Genomic DNA, 19,274 nt, shown 5'->3' on the forward strand with positions numbered 1-19,274 from the left:
TATCAGATGGATGATAATTCCCCCAGTGCTTGAACACTAAATGTTCTTGAATAAACAAGGAGTTTGAAAGGTACCAAGTGGTTTTATGATTCTTTTGTTCCCCTGGAATGCACATTACAAAGGTAATGTTTGGTGCATTTACACCAGCCATGCCATATGGTAATAGTATGATTTCACACAAAGCTTTAAAAATTGTATATATAAAATCTCTATCTATCGGCTACATCCTGAAATGTTTAGGTCAGATAAAACTCCCCCCATCTGATTTCATAAAAGGACACTACAGAATCTGCCTGAGTAAGGACTGCAGGACTAAATATTAATAAAATGAACAGTCTAAGTTCTGATGTTTTACATAATACATTTCAGTCAATCATGCAAGAACACTACCCAATTAAATACTTGCATGAAATGACTCCTCTGTACATCATAGTCACAGTGAGAGGTCTTAGAGCAATAACATTATTGCAGAAGTAACTAAATGTCTTTCTAAATATAGTTTATATTACTTAGTATGAATGACTGATTTCCTTAGAGAAGCACTAAATAAATAATGATGATTTTTAAAAAAAACTGTTGACAGAAGATGTAATCTCACACTACCTATTCAGAAAATCTTGCCATCTTACAGCATTAAGTGTATTATTATAGTTTACCATAAGACTCAAGAAATTATACAAATTCATTTCTGATTACATTCTACTTGTCTTTAATTTTCACTGTTCAATGTTAACATTAAACATTGTAAATATATGCAATATTTATATAAAATTAAATAACAATATTGGAAAAATAAATACACTTTATTACATAAATACATAAATCCACACTGCTGAAAAGTTTCAGCTAATACTATACTCTTGTTTCAAAAGTGACCAAACATATGGTAGTGACACTCCATCTGAACAGATGAAGTATGAACGGCTACCGAATAACGTCTGCAATCAATGTCAGAACTAGAAGCAAGTGAGGTGATACAATAATAAAAATTGGACTCTCCCTACGACCTACTGTAGTAGCGCATGGTAATCTGAAAACGAGAGATACATATACATTTATTATATTTTTCAGGAGAACCAAAACTTTGGTTCCTTGTTGAGCCCACAGATTATCATCCAGGTCCTTAAATACAGCTAGGGTGACCAGATGTCTCGATTTTATAGGGACAGTCCCGATTATTGGGTCTTTTTCTTATATAGGCCCCTATTACCCCCCAAGCCCGCCCCGATTTTTCACATTTGCTGTCTGGTCACCCTAAATACAGCTTTAGAGTCACTTACGACAGAGCTCGGGCAAACAACAGATAAGATACTCGACATGAAAAATCAAGACCCTACATAGGAACAATAGTGGCTCAGTTCTGAAAATCTTTCTCCAGCGGGAACTTTGCAAGAGAAAAGATGGTCGGAGTGGGTGACGCTACTACTGAATGCTTTGGTCACAAGATTCTCCACTGAAGAGTTAGGGCAAACATTAATTAACATAAGACTAAGAACACAGTTTACAGATGCATGCACCCCAGTGCTGCAAGATTGATTCTGCACACCTGACCCAGCTCATTGACACCTGGCATCAGTGGGAGGTTTAGCTGGGGCAGGAATGCAGGATGGAGTCCTGTCTATCAAACACTAGGGGGCAGATTCAGCTGTGATGTAAATGGGCACAACTCCACTGAAATTGACAGTTACGCCAGAGCTGCGTACAGCCCTATGGTCTGTTCCCGAAGATACTGCCAAATGCTGGATTACACCAAAAACCAACGGAATAATCTATCCATCTCTTTTGGGTCTTGCAAACATTCAAGCACGTGAACTAGAAGTTAGCAGCAATTTTCAGTATGTAGTTGTGGGAGAAACCAACTGCACTGGGTACTGAGTAGTGCTCAGCTCATTCACTGTTAGCACCAACTCTCAGTATAAAAGTGATACATTAGCACCTCAAATTAAATATTTCAGATCACTGTCCCTTGTAATGATGAAGCACCATATAAATACTATTCAGCAATGTTATGGCTATCACATAATTCACTGAGGTATGAAAAAAATATTAGAAATGTTACCAAAAGCATCCACAGAAACTACAGTGCTGTTAAACTCCAACAATGTGACTTTTAAAACCATAGTGTTAAGGAAGTCAATATATTACAAAAAGGCCTTTTTTTTTTTTAATAAAGTGCTTTCAAGTCAAATCACTTTAAAAAGCCTTCAGGTACGTTATAACAAAATATACAATACATTTTGACATGTGTTTGCATGTCATTGTAAAATGGTCACATCAAATGGTTTTCATTGTATCTAGCCAGTATCTCAAGTCCCACACTCACTTCAGTGTAAGAGCACCTGTTAGCAACCAGCACTAGAATTCCACCTGTCCTCAGGTGGAGAGGGCCTTTTATACAGGAAGTCAGTATTATTCTGTGGAGTTCACCCTGCAGAGCAGACAGATCCCAGGCTGGGCAGGGTAGAGTTTTAAGCTACAGGACACAATATAATGGTCCAGATCATCCCCTGCATTAGAGCCACTTTACACTGCTGGAGCTGTGGGCGGCTCACTCCAGTGCAGGAGAATCATCCCAGTGGCACAGAGCCACATAACCACTCCTATTCCACTCCCCTCCCAGAGGTTGGAGAGGAAAGGTGACCTAACGTAAGGGGGTTTCCCTACTTCCTGTTGATCCTTGGCTGCCATAATAGTTCCACACGGGCAGCTAGTGTAATTGAGAGCAGTGGTTGGCGATTTGACCAAGGATCAGAGAAATATGCAAGGGTAACTTAAAGCTGCTTTAAAGATGGCCCCTCATCAGTTGCACTGTCAGGTGAGAATAAAGGATGTTATGTGTAATATGTATAAACACACATGTACATACATGGAAATACATATACATGTATATATGCATTATACTAACGTAGGAATGTGCATGTGTTTTCTTTATGGATGTGTACACATTTATAAATTAATACACGCATTTATAAACACATATACTTGCAAATGAGGGCAACTTAGCACCAAAATCCTCCCGTAACTACAGTTTTTTTTGGGCAGAGAAAACGCAACATGTGCACTAAGAAGTGCACAATAAAATATTAATATAAAATATAATCAAAACTTTCATTTAAATTTAAATGTACTGCTTAAAATGCCAGGTTTTAATTTGCATGCAAAGAACTCAGTCATAACCAAGACTCGTAATGCATAGTGCCTGCAACGTAGTAAAATGTACAAAGTTGGTTATCTAGCAGAAAGTGCCTTTTAAATTAAAGGAGTTTACCTTGCTAACGTAAGCCCTTCCTGAATGTGTCACTTTGAATATACTGTAAATAATCTTCTTTAAGTGCAGTTTTATGACACAAAATATTAACACCTTGGCTTTAAGCATATTAGATTTGTTGTTATGGAACATTTATAAAAAGAGTCACAAAAATAAATATGTTATGGTCGTACCGAGCTCCACGGACCAGCATTCCAGGCTGCATCTCTAGGACAGTCCTGCATATTGCACTGCTCACGGTCTGGTGGTTTGTCGAGAATTTCACAGCTCAGATCGGGAAACCTTTCACCATTAGGGCGCTGGCACACCACAAGCCTTGTTCTTGTTCCTGCACCACATGACTTTGTGCACTAGAGAAAGGAAACCAACAGAGAATGGAGTAGTTATAATATTAGTAATTTGCATATTGAGCATTGTCTGAGCCAACTCCCATTGAAACCAACAAGAGTCTTTCCACCGATTTCAGAGTGGAGCAAGACAGGCCTCATAAAAGGGTCTGTTTTTCTACATTTCAGAAGAGACCAGAGATTTCTGGGGGCCACTATTTTTGGGTGCTCAGAATAAGACACATTAAACAGGACCAATTTTTAGAAAATGCTAAACACCAGCCCAGTGCTTTTGAAGATGTCTGAAGCTGGACACTAAACTCACTAGAGCCGGTTGACATAATTCAAATAAGTAGTTTCTCTCTCAAAAAATGGCCTTTTTAAAATAGAGTTTTCAAAATCTGCCATTGTCTGGAAAAGTTTCTGCAACGTACTTAACTGAAAACATTATCAGACACTTTACAGAACGGTTTCAGCTCCCAAGAACTCAAGTTTCCGGAAATGAAACATTTTGCTAATCATTGCCAGTATTTTTTTTCTTTCCTTTTTCAACTCCCTGCCCCCAATTGAAAACCTTGGCTTATGTCTTTAGAGAGACAGGAAAAGGTTCACTTGGCTCTCACCTCTCCCCAGCTGCCATAAGCCCACTGAGGACAAGGGCCAGATTCACATGATCTCTGCTCAACAGGTTTTGCTTTCTCATCACAGTTACTTGCAGTATATCCGTTTTCATCCTGGCACACCACAGCCCGCCGCTGGAATCCCCCAGCGCATGTACTAGAGCACTGCAAAACACAATGACCCATAAAGTCCAGTTATTGCTTTGCTTTCACCGGCTCTCCCGAAGGACCATGAGCACACTCAGCTCTGGGAGTGCGTTCACGCAACAGGCAGCGAAACCCCCACCTCTTACCAAAGGAGCTAGAGTCGTTAGAAAAATGTAAAGTCTATGGTATTAGCATAACTAACATCCTTTTACCTTTGCAGAAAAAAACGAGTAGGTGCTCAGCACCCATTGGTAGCCCCACTGATCAGCTCCCTCCCCACCCTCCCAGCGCCCTCCACCCACCACAAATCAATTGTTCAGTGATGTGCAGGAGGCACTGGGAGGGAGGGGTGGAACGAGGGCAGGCACACTTGGGGGAGGGCTGGGAAGAAGTGGGGGCAGGGCCTGGGCAGAGCAGGGGTCGAGCAGCCCCAGCGAAATGAGGAAGCTGGCACCTGTGCTTTGCCGTCTACATAAATCAGGCAGAAAAGCCTGTTGTTACCAACATCAAATCCCCCACGACGCTTTAGGCCCCAGCTCAGCAAAGGAATTATGCCTGGGCATAACTAAGTGCCTGACCCATTCCATTGACTTCACTCACATATTTAAAATTCCTCCCACACCTCATCACCTTGCTGAAGCGGGACTTTAGCAATGCACTGTTTCAAATCTGAGTTTCACAGGTTGTGTTCAGAGAAAAAATAAGTTAGCCTCAACTGGAGTACTGTGTCCAGTTCTGGGCACCGCAATTCAAGAAAGATGTGGAGAAATTGGAGAGGGTCCAGAGAAGAGCAACAAGATTCATTAAAGGTCTTGAGAACATGACCTGTGAAGGAAGGCTGAAAGAATTGGGTTTGTTTAGTTTGGAAAAGAGAAGACTGAGAGGGGACATGATAGCAGTGTTCAGGTATCTAAAAGGGTGTCATAAGGAGGAGGGAGAAAACTCGTTCACCTTAGCCTTAAGGATAGAACAAGAAGCAATGAGCTTAAACTGCAGCAAGGGAGGTTTAGGTGGGACATTAGGAAAAAGTTCCTAACTGTCAGGGTGTTAAACACTGGAATAAATTGCCTAGGGAGGTTGTGGAATCTCCATCTCTGGAGATATTTAAGAGTAGGTTAGATAAATGTCTATCAGGGATGGTCGAGACAGTATTTGATCCTGCCATAAGGGCAGAGGACTGGACTCGATGACCTCTCAAGGTCCCTTCCAGTCCTAGAATCTATGAATCTATGAAAGTCTCAGTTGTGTTTGGTCACTAACCCTTAGCAAGGAGCAGAGCTGCATTGCTCCAGGAGAAGACCAGGAACCACATGGTGACTCAAAGGCACCGTCTGGTCCCTAGTTAGTCCTTGACCTCAGGGGAAGTAATGCTGCCAGCCCTATGCCTGGCAGGTTACTTACCCTGCCGTGTCTTCTGGTGCTTTGAAGGAGCAGAGCTAACAATCTACCCATATGCATGGGCAGAGGAATAGATGGCCCATATAGGTAGTGAGTGCAGGGGAATGAGGTGGTACCTAATTGCACATTTGTGTGGGGGGAAAAGGAACGCAGGGTTCATAATTTGGCTTGAAGTAAATAAATTGACACTTACAGCACCCCATGGGCCAATTCTCCACTGGTTGCCTCCTGGTATGTGCGCAGGGCCAGTGTTCTGATTTAGGTTTCCCCCTGGGTGGGGTTTCGGTGGATGCTCCGGGTATGGGAAAGGGTGGATTGGCCTGCTGGAGTCATGGGTGTTCTGACAGGAAGAGACAGAGCAATCCTGGTCCATTGCCGGGAGATCATCTGGATCGCATTCACTTCTATCAACCACCTGGTCGCTGAAATTCAAGCAGACTACCTGCCGCGTTGCTTTACCTTGGCCGCATGTCACTGAACACTGCATTGACAAGTGGAAACGAAGACACTTATTTCCAGCCTGGAGAGATGCTTTTTAAAATGAAATCACTTGCTAATGAAAAGAAGTTGAAACACTTCAACTTCCTTGCCTTTCACCTGGATGACAGAGTACATAAGAAATATATGAACTAAATTGAAGGAACAGGCCATATAGATTATATTGTGGTAAGAACTGGATTTGCTTACAGAACTCCACTCCAGGGCTTTCCATTGTCCACATGGCGTTATGGAGCACACTTCTGTCGCTGAAGGCTTAGGGAGGTGAAAACAGGCGGCTTCATCAGCCACTGAGCCCTGATCATCACGACAGCTGACATACCTCATCCTAGTACCTTTCCCACATGTCATCGAGCACTAGGAAAGATCAACAAGTAGTTTAGTGAGAAGTCATCTCTTGTTGCGCAACATCACAGACTTTGGGATAAAAATCAAACCAACGATAACTAAAAATGTGTCATCTTATAAAATGTAACCATTGACCACACACTTACGGGTGTCCAAGATCCAAATCTCCATTGTGTCCTGTGAATGCTGGGCATAGATCTTTTCGTTTCTGGAGCAGCTGGATGGAGAGGACATGCTGCTATTTCACAGTCCTAGCAAACAAACGTATGAGAGGAAATGAAAAATATTGGATTATTGATTTGCAGATGCTCCAGTTAAGTAATTTCCCCAATGTGGTTAAGAAAGAAGGAAAAATATACAGTGCCCAACAACCTGTTATTACAAACTCTTCACTTCAATAGAAGCAGGTTCTGCTCTCAGGTCCTCATGACAGATCTGCAAAATTTGAAATCAATATATTGCAGGGGAAGAGGGGAACTGAATTGCATCCAGCTTTTGATTTGCCAGTATCCTCAAAACTACCAAACCTCACAATCATATGTCATCTGCATTTATGATGAAGAACTTCCAAAGAAAGGAGTTTTGGGGACAAGAGTAGATATTGTCACCAAGAAGGCAATAGGCGTTCCAACGGCTAACAGTTTTCAATGGCCGTTGGGCTCCTAACACCCTTAGGCACTACTGAAAAATACCAGCCAAACTAATTTTTTTAATCACATGAAAAAATTGGACCTGGAGCAAATGTACACAACATAAGTTATGCTGGTTTTGGAAAGAAAAAGATGAATTTTTAACCTTCCTTAAACATGTTCCAAATAAGGAACTGCCTGGTCAATGTCTTCTGCCGCTTTCAATCAGGCTTTCACAAAGCAGTGTGGGCGAGAAGATGGAGCACTGAACTGGTACTCAGGAGCCATGGGTTCCATTCCTGCATCTGCCACTGGCCTGCTGGGTGACCTTGGGCAAGTCACTTCACCTCCCTATGCCTCAGTTTCCCCAATTGTGATCTAGAAATCCCCTTGTATTGGTGAGTGAAATGCTGAAATCTCTGCCAAACGTACCTTGACTGAAACAGAGAGTCCCGAGTGTATTAAATGTAATAAGTAATCCAAAATAACTGGAACAGAATATGGAGATGGAATGTGACCTTTACATATTGCCCATGAGGAAAAATGCTTCCATTTTGCGAACTACATACTTTTAGCATGTAATTTCCTCCTCCGAAGTAAGACACTGTATTCTGCACTTTTGCAGAACTTTTCCTATCGAATGGCATCCAGATACCATCCACACTGTGACACACAGAGAAGCTGGATTTGGATGTAGGACTAGACTGTGATTCTATCCTTCTGAACTGGAAGCATGATAAACTGATTGGACAATCTCAGGAGTTCTGAGAGCCAGAACCGGTGAGGTCAGACAGGAGCCATCAGTATAATCTGAGCTGCTTCTTGTCTTAACTTCCTTAACATCTTTGGAATTACTGGAAAAGGAAGGAAAACCTACATCTTAAAACGACAAATGGTAGCTGTTTCTTCTGTGCAGGATTTATCAACACACGAAAGTAAGCTTCCTATATGGTCACGGCGATGAACCAATCCATGGGATATAAAGCAGGAATAATTGAAGCTACCATACCAAATTTGGTGCATCAAAATGTATTTGTAATAATTTCTGATCCAGGATCCGAACCTCTTTTCTTTTTTGGTATGAGGGGTACCCATTCTGTCACTTCTGGATTGATTACATCATCCCCTCTTGATGCATAGTGCTCTCATGAGACTAGTTACTAAAACGGAACTGCAAGGGAGGCAGAGATTGAAACTGAATGGTGTAACCATCCTCAATACGTGAAGAATCCACTGTCACCCAACCCTCCTGAAAAATAGACAGATGGGAACCACAGCGAGGGAGGAAAAGGTATAGATCCTTGTAGATTAATCCAAGATCCTTGACTGTGGCATCAAATCGGATGCTTTTGCATATGTCCTGATTGTGAGTTTACCAAAAGGATGATGGATCAGTTCTCTTCTTTTGATATCTCAATCTCATCTAGGATTGGTCAGAAGATCTCTTTTGATAAAAGTATCAGAAAAGTGATTCCTCTATCTCGTGGAAGAAGGGTGAGGACAAAACTGCTTCCTTCTAAATACTAATATGTCTATAAACTCAGTGATCTAACAATGGATCTTGAGCCTTTCAGTGAGTGAAGACACTCATCCATTATAGTACTAAACAAACTGTCCATCGAATGGCAAATCTTCAATGGTCGCCTGTACTTCCTTAGGCAAATCTGATGCAGACACATTTCATAGTAATAGCTCTAGCCTCTGGACAGACATCAGTATCAGCAGTGTCCAGAGCAACCTGCAGTGTGGTTTTAGCAATGAAGTGACCTTCTTCACAGATTGATCTAAATTCATTTGTAATTTCTACAGGTATCTTGTTCTTAAAATCAGACAGAATGGCCCATTGAAGAGTATCATATTTAGACAGCATGGCTTGATAATTAGCTATCCTAATTTATAAACACTGAGGAATAAATTTTCCTTCCAAAGATGTCTAGTCTCCTTGATTCTCTTTCTTTGGGCGTTGACTTTCCTATTTGTTTTGATTTTGCATTTGCAGCAGTAACAACAAGTGAAGATGGAGTAGGAGGAGTATAAAAACACTCTAAACCCTCGACTAGTACTGGATATCTATGATCAGCACACTGCGAACTAGTGGAAACTGAGACAGGATCTTTTGCCAGATCTAAAATTCCTTCATTTATAGGTAGCGTGACTCTCCTCTGTGATGCTGGTTGTAAAGCACGGGCAAGTTATGTATACAGTAACTAGAGTTCTTCAAGATTGTACTAGGGGAGCTCCATGTCAGGATGTGTGTGTACCTGCATGCTCTTGATTGGAGCTTTTTTTTTTGGTCAGCAGTGCCCTAGGCATCCTTGTAGTCTGGTAGGAGGGCATACAGGGCGAGGAAGACCCTCCGCTGCTCCATTTTCTATTCATGAGCCAAGAGGCAAGGACAGCGGAGAAGGAGGGTGAGTAGTGGAGCACCCACAGGGACAAAACATCTCAAAAAAACCCTCCTGTTTCTCTACGGGTAAGTAACTGCTCCTTCTTCGAGTTATTGTCCCTGTGGGCAACATGTAGCCTGCCCACACTCACCAGCCACCGCAGCTTGCTGGGGACTGAGGACAGGGCCCTGCTGGCCAAGAGTCAGCACGCAGTGGGGGGCTGCGCTGATGGAGCAGCAGGGGGGCAGCCGGCCCCATGCACTGCAGCTTTGCCTCGTCACCAGCCTTACACACCCATCCCTATTGCCGGCCACTGGACCCACAGGACCCACCAATACTGATTTGGGGGGGGGCTGGGGAGGAAACAGATAATATGGGACAATTTGCCCGTTTTTAAGAAAAAGTCGGGACACCTGCAGGAGGGCTTAAATACGGGACTGTCCCTTTAAAAACGGGACCTCTGGTCACCCTAGGCATGCTGCATAGTATAGAATTGACACTAGGAAGCTCACTGTGGCTTCGACGTCAAAAACAGAGCACGTGACAATTACAACAAGGCTGTACAGATCCATTTCATGGCATACGTACACGTTCAATCCTCACCAGATCTGGCAGAAATACACACTGGAACCCCCTGCCCGCTGCCAGGTTTGCTACCAGAGAGCATTGGAGCAGAACAGGCACAGCCTACAAGCTCTGCTGCTCTTGCCTGAGATCTGCCAAAAACCACTCAAGCTGGCCACTGATGGGCCAGCTACACTGCAATTAAAACCCCGGGGCTGGTCCATGCCAGCTGAGTCAGGCTTACGGGGCTGTTTAACTGTGCTGTAGACATTTGGGGTCAAGCTGGAACCCAGGCTCTAGGACCCTGTGAGATGGAAGGGTCCCTGAACCAGGGCCGGCTCCAGGCACCAGCCCAGCAAGCAGCTGCTTGGGGCGGCCAACGGTGAGGGGCAGCAGGTCCGGGTCTTCGGTGGTGGGTCCCTCACTCCCTCTTGGAGTGAAGGACCAGCCGCCGAATTGCCGCTGAAGACTGAAGCGGTGGTGGTACAGCTGCAGATTGCGGCTTTTTTCTTCTTTTTACTGCTTGGGGAGGCAAAAACCCTGGAGCCGGCCCTGTCCTGAATGTCTGCACCTCAGTTAAAGAGCCCCACAGCCCAAGCCCTGTGAGCCAAGTCAACTGGCACAGGCCAGCCGCAGGTGTCTAACTGCAGAGTAGACCTTACACCTTCAGCTGGTATAAATTAGCATTGTTCCACTGAAGTCAGTAAAGCTACGTTGATTTGCACCAGCTGAGCAGCTGGCCCAGGGATCTTCAAAAGAGTAGACCTTCGTATTGATTTACTAAGCCAGGGACAATTAATAAAGAGGAAAGGCATGCTTATTTTATCACTCTCACAAGAGGCAATGCCACGATGGGAACAAGAGATGAAGAGAAGTGTAACATTTACCTGTGTGTCTGTTGGCCGCGTAGCGGCATTACACGCATTGTCATCCACTACTGAGACATACGCACCGATGACACATTTCACTGCTCTCATTTGGTAGCCCTGCCCACATGTCATTGTGCACTGGGAGGGGGAAAAAAATAAGAAAGACGTGCACATGACTGAATAAAGATTTGACCTGGAAAATATTAAGTGGGGTAGTGTATTCGAAGCGCATCATTTCTTTCATAATATCCATCAAAAGTAAAAAAGCCTTTTTCTTCTACTTCGATCATTTCAACTTAAAAATAGGTCAAATTTAATTCACTGCTTCCGTCGGAATCCTGCATGCTTCATTTATCGTCTTCAAATATGGATGTATGAGTGTTTAAATGATTTCCCATTCTGTGGGATATGAATTTAGTCTAATCCCTGTCACATTGCTTTGCATGCAGACTGTGCAAACTTCCAGTAACATACCATGATCATGAATGAAAGGCACTATGCCGATCAGTAATTTGTGCGGTCTAGCTTTTTTTTTAAATAACTAAATCATAAAAGTTACAGCTGCAATGGAAATCAACATGACAGAATTCTCTTGAAGAAATGGGCACAGATTGCTTACTTTCCCCTCTGTGGAAATAAATTTGAAACACAACAAAAACTAAGGCAAATTTTTGAAAAAGGGCTGCAGAAAGTCAATGGGCACTGCACTTATGAAAATCAGGGCACTTCTTATTTAAAGGAGGTAATATTGCCTAGAGGATAGAGCACTGGCCTGGGATTCAGGGAATCTGGGCTCCAGTTCCAGCTCAGCTGTTGGATGACCTTGGCCAAGTCATGTCACCCCTCTGTGCCTCAGTTTCCCCATCTGTAAAATGAGGGTAGCAATACTAACCTCCTTTGTATAGTGCTTTGAGATGTCAAGCACTGTATCAGAGTGGGTATTACTATTATTTAGGTGTCTAAATATGGACTTCGTAGTCTAAGCTTGGAAACCCATTTTTGAAAATCTTGGCCAATCTGTTAGAAACACAAATGAAATTTCGCATGGTCCTGCTACTGCTGTCAGCTCAACAACAGACCACTCATACCAGGAGCTGAAGGAAACAGAGTCTCTTACGTTACCTGTCCCCAAGGTCCTACTTGCCACGCTGCACACTCCTGTTGCTGACAGGTCTGCACAGAATTGGGCTTACTCTCTGGATCACAAAACCTGTCGTTTAGTCGATCTTCTCCAAACTGGCACCAAGTCTGGCGATGTTTGTGCCCTTTCCCACAGGTTACCAAGCACTGCAAGGAGCAAATCGCAGAGCCGGGGTCAGATCCTTAGCTGGTGTCAATGGAACTATGGCGATGGACAGCAGTGGAGAATCTGTCCGTGATATTAAAACCAGACCAGAAACCGCCACCAAACAATTGTTTGCTTAGAGGCGTGTCTTTAACTAGGAGGAGCTGGTTCACAGCACCGACTGGAGCTTAAAGAGAACTAGGGGGGGTCAAAACAAACATACAGGGAGGGTTGAAAATAACATCAAGTCAAAGAACATGGAGAAATATCAGGATTATTATTAATCATCCTTTTGGGTAAATCAATGTAATTAAGGATGTACAGTGCAACTCATACATGATCTACAGTGTAACTTTTCCTCGGTGTTGCTAACTTATGTGAGGTTGGCTTCCTAGAACTTCTTAAGAAGTGCCAGAAAGCAAAGGAGCAAATGACAGATGCTGTAGCATGAGGTCCAAAATGGGAGGTGTGCTGGGGAGAAAGGGTGCAGAAGCCCTTGCCTCCAAACCAAGCCAGTGCAGAAGGCAGCCATGATTTGTCTCCAAGAACCGAGGAGTCTGGAAGGCCACAGCCAAGCACTAGCCGGGCCTCAATGAGGACAGGAGTGCCGGCAACATCTCTTCAAAGATGTAACAAAGTGCTCCTCTTTCCATGTTCCCACCAGCCCAAGCTTTCCAAAGGCATCACAGCTCCAGGGACTGACACTCTCTCTTCCTGCAGCATGGCTCATGTTCTTAGGCACCGGAGCAGGCCCAAAGCCCAAAGTGTACTCACTGCGGGAGTTTTCCTCTGTCATCTCATTTATTTGACTCCTGAAATAACATGGTCCCTGGAGAAGTGAGTCCTGTTTAGATGAGCTACTGGGGTTTGCATTTGTGGAGCTAGGAAGCAGAATACCCTTCTCCATGAGTCCCGTCAAAGGTGACAAAGCAGCCCTGGAGCTGAAGTAATGCCTCATTTCCCTATTGTAGGCACATGCTTTCCAGAGAGAAAAAAGGCCAGTGCAGCTGGAGGCTTAGGACCAAAGACACTGCTTCCCCACTCCTCCCTCTATCCTTGCTCCCAACTTTTCTTGTGTGCGGGGGTGAAGAGAGTGCCTACAGAGCAGAGGGCTGATCCCCCAACGGGCATAGGACTCAGTGCAGCAGCTTTCACTCCTTTTCACAGCAGAAACCCAGTGGTTCCAATGTGCCCCCTCTAAGGGAAAGGATCTGGTCTTTAGTAGCCATTCATTAGTCACGGGTAAAGACAAGCACACCAGTGCAGGCTGACTACTAAGTGCAGTGCTGTACTCGGGTCGGTCCCAGGATATGAGACACACAAGGTGGGCGAGGGAATATATTTTATTGGACCAACATCTGTTGGTGAACGAGACAAGCTTTCAAGCTCCATGGAACTCTCCTTTCTTTGGTTTTAAAACACTAGACACTTACTTCTGACCAGTCACCTGTTTTCCACTGTGGACACAAGTAGTCACTACAGTGCTCTACAATGAGCTTCTCCTGCTGGCTGCATTTGCTGTCATCCAGTACATCACTGAGGGTGTTAACGCAAATGGCTCGTCGTCTCCTTGTGCCACCACCACAACTTTTAGAGCACTGAAAGAAAGAGAAACTCAGTAAACACACATAGGAATTGTACTCTGGGCCAGGCCAATAGTCTATGTAGACCTGTTACCTGAACTAGATGCCCAGAAGGAGATGCAAGAACCCCCATAAAGAACAACTGCACAAAAGTGTCCCCACAGGGTAAGTTTCTTCCTAAGCCCAGGCAGCTGATGGCTGGTCTTGACCAGAAGTACAAAGGTTAGTATCCCTTATATATTCTTTTTTAAAATCTTACCAAGCACAGTAATATCTTGTGGCAATGAGTTCCACAGGTTTCATTATGGGTTGGGCCAAAAAAGAATTCCATTACAAGTTTTAAATTTGTTGCCTTTCAATTTCATTCAACTGGTGTCTCTTTGTACTTGTATCATGAGAAATGGTAAAAAGCAGTGGCCTGGTTTAACTTTTCAATACCAAACATTGTTTTCAGGACTTTGGAACTGTGCTCTGGCTCCACTCCAGCTCCAGGCAAAAACCTGCAGCTCCACGCTCAGCTCTGGGCTCTGCTCCAAAGCCCTGATTGTTTTACATCCTCTACCATTTATACCAAGGTGCTTTTACACTACTTGGGCACTTCACGTGGCCTCAAGATGTGTCAATGCCAAAGCAGTGTAAAGGGGCCTCAGTATAAATGAAGATCATGGTACACAGTATTTTAAAAAGTCAAGTTATTTATATTGCAGTCATGAAACAAAATCTTGTCTTTATTGTGCATGCTAAGACCACACACAAACTCTTACTGATGGTGCTAGCAGCTGTATGTGCAGAGAAAGGTCAAGCTCTGTCTTACAGACATCGGAGGAATGCAGAAAACAATGGCGGATGCGATACTGGGCAGCTTTGGATCCAGAGAACATGCTGAAAAATCAGCAGAAATGTCACTGTTTCCCAGTTCCATGTGCTGTTTATAGCTACCAGTTTCACAGAATAGGTCCTCCTGATGACGGATCCATGCAGGACTGACCAACTGTAGCGCACATCTAATGCGCTATTCCAGTACAGGGCTTCAAAGCAGCAGCAGAGGACTGCAGGACACTTTCCAAAGCCACTTTTATTACTAGCTTAGGCTGACCAAGTGCCTGCCTCACCCAAACATTTGACAGAGAGCTGCCAAGAATACATAGGCTGGAGATTTCTACTTGAAATAAGGGAAATTTCACCACTCAGGTGACATACTTACATCAGACCAGGCTGAATACCGCCATCCTCCTACATTACAGTCTCCAAAGCATTTTTCCCTAGTATTTGGCTTGGTTTGGCCACTGCAGAATTGGTCGTCGACTTTCTCTGTCTTCCCTTCCGACCTACTGTACTTTGTGCAGTAGGCATCTAGCGTTCGGTATCCCAGCCCGCACTGCGCAGTGCACTCGCTCTTTCTAGCAATATGCCACCTGGGCACAAAAAGCCCCCCCCCAAAAAACACCATCAGTAACTCAGCCAGTTTTATGCTATCTAAAATAGTAAGCCTGGAAGAGCACGGCAAATGCACCTGGTTTTGAGAGGAAAAGTAGAAGCAGAAAGGGTTGCTGCTTTTTAGTATCCTATGTGTATAATGCAGTTAGCATCACATTACATAAATAAGGCATGTACGTACTTTAATTACACAGGTTTTTAACTCATTACACCACCACCCAAAGCTTTGCATCTTCGAAGTGCTGTCTAAAGCATTAGCTAATTACTCCTTGCATCACTCTTGGGATGTACAAATGTATTATTGGCCCCTTTTTACAGATGGGGAAACCAAGGCAGTGAGTTTAAATGACCTACCCAAGGTCACAGATAGAGTCAGTGGCAGGGCAGGATTAGAATTCAGGGGTTCCTGGCTTCTAGGCCTGTGTTCAGACCCCCAGACTATGCCTCACCCTCAGAAAACCAAAAGCTTTCCAAAAACACGACATCAAATGCATTAGATTGTATGGGCATGAAGCATACATCAAATGTAATTCCATGAAGCAGAATGCTTTAGTAAAACTTTCAGCCCTCTGAAGTGGAACCGAGTGATTTGTGCACTGGTACAAGATAGAGTTCTATCAGGGATTAAAAAGCGCTTGCTCTCAGCTGGTTGGACTCTGGTCCTGGCGTTTGCCAGAGTGGCTTCTACTGCAGCGATGCAAAAATTAAGGCCATTTTAAGTGAGACCCTCAGGGTTTTTGTCCACCTTTCGGTTCTTGAACACATTTTCCTATCTACAGCCACATCCTCATGCTTTAGTCACCTTTCCTACCCTGAAGCTAGGAGATTCGACATCCTCCTTTAAGACTGAAATGGCAAGAATGCAATGTGTGTGGCATTCTCTCGAAAATACTCCAGAATCACCTCCATGCTGTCCCCAGGCTGGAGAGCTAAGGTCCAGATGTTGCTGCTGTGCCTGGACTTTTCCCATGTGGTTGCATTAAATTTATGTCCACATATATATGATGCAGTTTTCATAAGGCACCAGAGGTCCAATTTTCACAGTTCCCATGGACTTTAGCTGGAGCTATGGGCACTCTGTGCTTTCGAAAAAAAAAACAGGCTCCAGATCTGCTTTCCAATGTTTCGATACCCGCCTCATGACTATAATAGATCTGTGCAGGTGATGGGAGATTTTAATTCATACTATTGGGATTCCTCACTCCAGAGTTTGGGACTAAAACGTTTTCCATTATAAGGACTTGATATAAATATTAAATTATATCCCAGAGTGATGGATGGATGGCAGAAAAAGCATGGTCCAGTTGACGGGCCACTGGCTTGGGAAATTGGAGCCCTGAGTTCTATTCTTGGCTCTGCCACTGATCTGCTAGGTGATCCTGGGGAAACCGATTCACCTTTGTTTCCCAGCCTTTGTATTTACCTTGCAAACTCTTTGGGGGCAAGGTTAGTCTCTTAAAGAGCCGTTAATACAGATCCTAGCACAATGAGCCCCAGACCAATAATAAATAATAATAATAATAATAATGATAAAGAAATGCATGTTTAGTCCTAAAGGCTTACTTTGATATTTGGTCACGAGCATTTGTGTTTATTCTCCCATCAATGTACTGAGGATACATGCAAGTAAATGACATTAATGTGATCTACACAGACATACTGCCCATGCGTCAGAGAGGGACTAGGCCCCAAGGCACTGAACGTTTTTCATAGCTATTGGGTAGAATCCTGCCTTTGCAGAGATGCACCTGCAGATCTGGGAGCAGGAGTTGGCCTTTCAAATTCTTTTGAGGGTGTTCTCCATGTTCCTCTTAAACATCCCCCATCCGCTACACATACACACTCTTCCGGGTTTTATCCAAGCCCCCACACTAAGGATCATCCAATGGAGACATCATTTTTCCAAGTGAGGACTGCTAAACTGGTCTGCCTGTATCACTGCCTCTTCACCAGTTGTCCCCAAACCTGTAGGAGGTGCTTGTGGTTACTTCACTACAATTGCAGACTGGCAGGATATAACACGGTGAATGGGGCTTGATTACATGAGGTCCTGAGAGCCCACTTGGGACTTGAGGGCACTCAGCACCTCGCCCAAGCACCTTGCAGAATTAGGTCCACGGGAATTAATTAATGTTGACTGAAGTCAATGGAATGAGTCCCACTGACTTCAACAGGCATCGGATCAGAGCCCAGATTAGAGTCTCCTGTGTAGAAAATGCAGAGCTCCTTAACTTGGCCACAAGGCCAAACTCCAGCAGAGTAGCTAGGAAAATAAAATAAAGATCTAGAGCCAGTAGCTCCTGATGTACAGGTCAGTCTCAAATCTGTTATCACTTTCCTAACTTTGAGTGTTCCCCCCTCTGGAGCTTCCAAGCTGTTGAAATGGCAACTGAGTCACCTTTCAGCTGTTACAATGACAACCTGAGAGGACCATCACATTCTCAGCTGGCATCTAGATAAAAACTAAACTGGCCCAGCAGCAGCCACTTAACCCCCCCTCTGCCCTCAATGTAGTGGTGGCATCTCTATCCATAGAGGTTTTTAAGGGCCGGCTTGACAAAGCCCTGGCTGGGATGATTTAGTTGGGAGCTGGCCCTGCTTTGAGCAGGGGGTTGGACTAGATGACCTCCTGAGGTCTCTTCCAACCCTAATCTTCTGTGATTCTATGAAAAGTGTAAAAGTTAAACAGGTCTAGAAATAATGGTTCTTTCAGAAAGCTTCCACACCTCCCCCAAATCTTTCGTCATACTGTAATCGTCAGAGGCAGTTGTTTGGCTAAGGCCCTTATCCAGCAAAACACTTCAGCACATGCTAACTTACAGCTCACGAATACTCCCGCTGACTCCAGTAGGACAACTCACATGCTTAAAGTTAAGCACATGCTTAAGTTGCTTTGCTAGATTTGGGCCTACTTTTGTTTGTTTTTAACGTTTTCAGACTGCTTCTCCTGGGAAGACAAGACCATCATGCAGTTCCCAGCCTCGTTGATCAAGTCAGGGTAGGACTCACAGGCTTTTGTCTCCTGGGAAGACAAAACCATCATGCAGTTCCCAGACTCGTTGATCAAGTCAGGGTAGGACTCACAGGCTTTTGTCTCATGTTTCTACATTTTGCAGCATTGAATAAAGGACGTGCCCCTTGCAGTTAATGCTTCTTTCACCACAGAAAGGCAAGCTGAAGTGACGAGAGCAAAACATGTCCTGACTCCCTCCTACAAAGAAGCCAATGTGCACCATTAACTTGTGGCAGAATTTCCATAGAATATCAGGGTTGGAAGGGACCTCAGGAGGTCCTCTAGTCCAATCCCCTGCTCAAAGCAGGACCAATCCGCAGACAGATTTTTGCCCCAGATCCCCAAGTGGCCCCCTCAAGGATTGAGCTCACAATGCTGGGATTAGCAGGCCAATGCTCAATCCACTGAGCTATCCCTCCCCCACATTACTCTGCAGAAGCCTACAAAAGCAATGTTATTGTCTGCTTCAGCTAGCGTAGTTCACTGAGAAACAGGGAACCACAGCAGGCAGTGAAAGGAAAGAAGACTAGGCAATAAATATATGGTGTAATGTATATACATGACTGAGTAGCATGCACCTTAATTCACATTCTGTGCTACAAGGCTCAGTTACTGGAGCAGGTTGGGGAATTCGATCACATCTTTGATCTGACACCATGAGTTGATCAGATTCTCTCGTACAAATGGGTTTCCTTTTTCTTTCCCCTAAACAGGAAAAAATACATTTTTAAACACATACAGGAAGTGATGCAATCTAGTCTCTCTCTTTCTGTTTTCAAAATAGCTTCTTAAAAAATTCAAATTGTGCTCTGCAAATCTATTTGATCTAGGGGATCCACTACAGAGGTGAAATCTGCATCATGAACTCAAAAAAGATCCAGCTTATTTAGATGGACTTTAGT

General features: G+C 44.0%; 1 protein-coding gene and 1 long non-coding RNA gene across 3 annotated transcripts in view; one reads left to right on the forward strand and one right to left on the reverse strand.

Annotated features, from left to right (window-relative positions):
• Nucleotides 1-5,497, forward strand: part of LOC127053241 (uncharacterized) — a 172,993-nt gene extending 167,496 nt beyond the window's left edge. Inside the window, exon 3 of the long non-coding RNA XR_007774969.1 lies at nucleotides 5,462-5,497. This is a non-coding gene — a long non-coding RNA (uncharacterized LOC127053241). The remainder of the gene's footprint in view (nucleotides 1-5,461) is intronic.
• The window catches only part of ADAMTS9 (ADAM metallopeptidase with thrombospondin type 1 motif 9), a 141,107-nt gene that overhangs the window by 58,055 nt on the left and 63,778 nt on the right, over nucleotides 1-19,274 (reverse strand). For both annotated transcript variants that reach the window (XM_050957230.1, XM_050957229.1), the window contains exons 19-28: nucleotides 18,951-19,077; nucleotides 15,127-15,337; nucleotides 13,773-13,937; nucleotides 12,177-12,341; nucleotides 11,073-11,192; nucleotides 6,752-6,856; nucleotides 6,447-6,614; nucleotides 5,953-6,240; nucleotides 4,218-4,379; nucleotides 3,442-3,618 (exon numbers count right to left, since the gene is read on the reverse strand). In XM_050957230.1, the coding sequence (XP_050813187.1) occupies nucleotides 3,442-3,618; nucleotides 4,218-4,379; nucleotides 5,953-6,240; nucleotides 6,447-6,614; nucleotides 6,752-6,856; nucleotides 11,073-11,192; nucleotides 12,177-12,341; nucleotides 13,773-13,937; nucleotides 15,127-15,337; nucleotides 18,951-19,077 (1,688 nt within the window). The remainder of the gene's footprint in view (nucleotides 1-3,441; nucleotides 3,619-4,217; nucleotides 4,380-5,952; nucleotides 6,241-6,446; nucleotides 6,615-6,751; nucleotides 6,857-11,072; nucleotides 11,193-12,176; nucleotides 12,342-13,772; nucleotides 13,938-15,126; nucleotides 15,338-18,950; nucleotides 19,078-19,274) is intronic.

Source organism: Gopherus flavomarginatus, chromosome 6 (genome assembly GCF_025201925.1).
Source record: "Gopherus flavomarginatus isolate rGopFla2 chromosome 6, rGopFla2.mat.asm, whole genome shotgun sequence".
Classification (NCBI taxonomy): domain Eukaryota; kingdom Metazoa; phylum Chordata; order Testudines; family Testudinidae; genus Gopherus; species Gopherus flavomarginatus.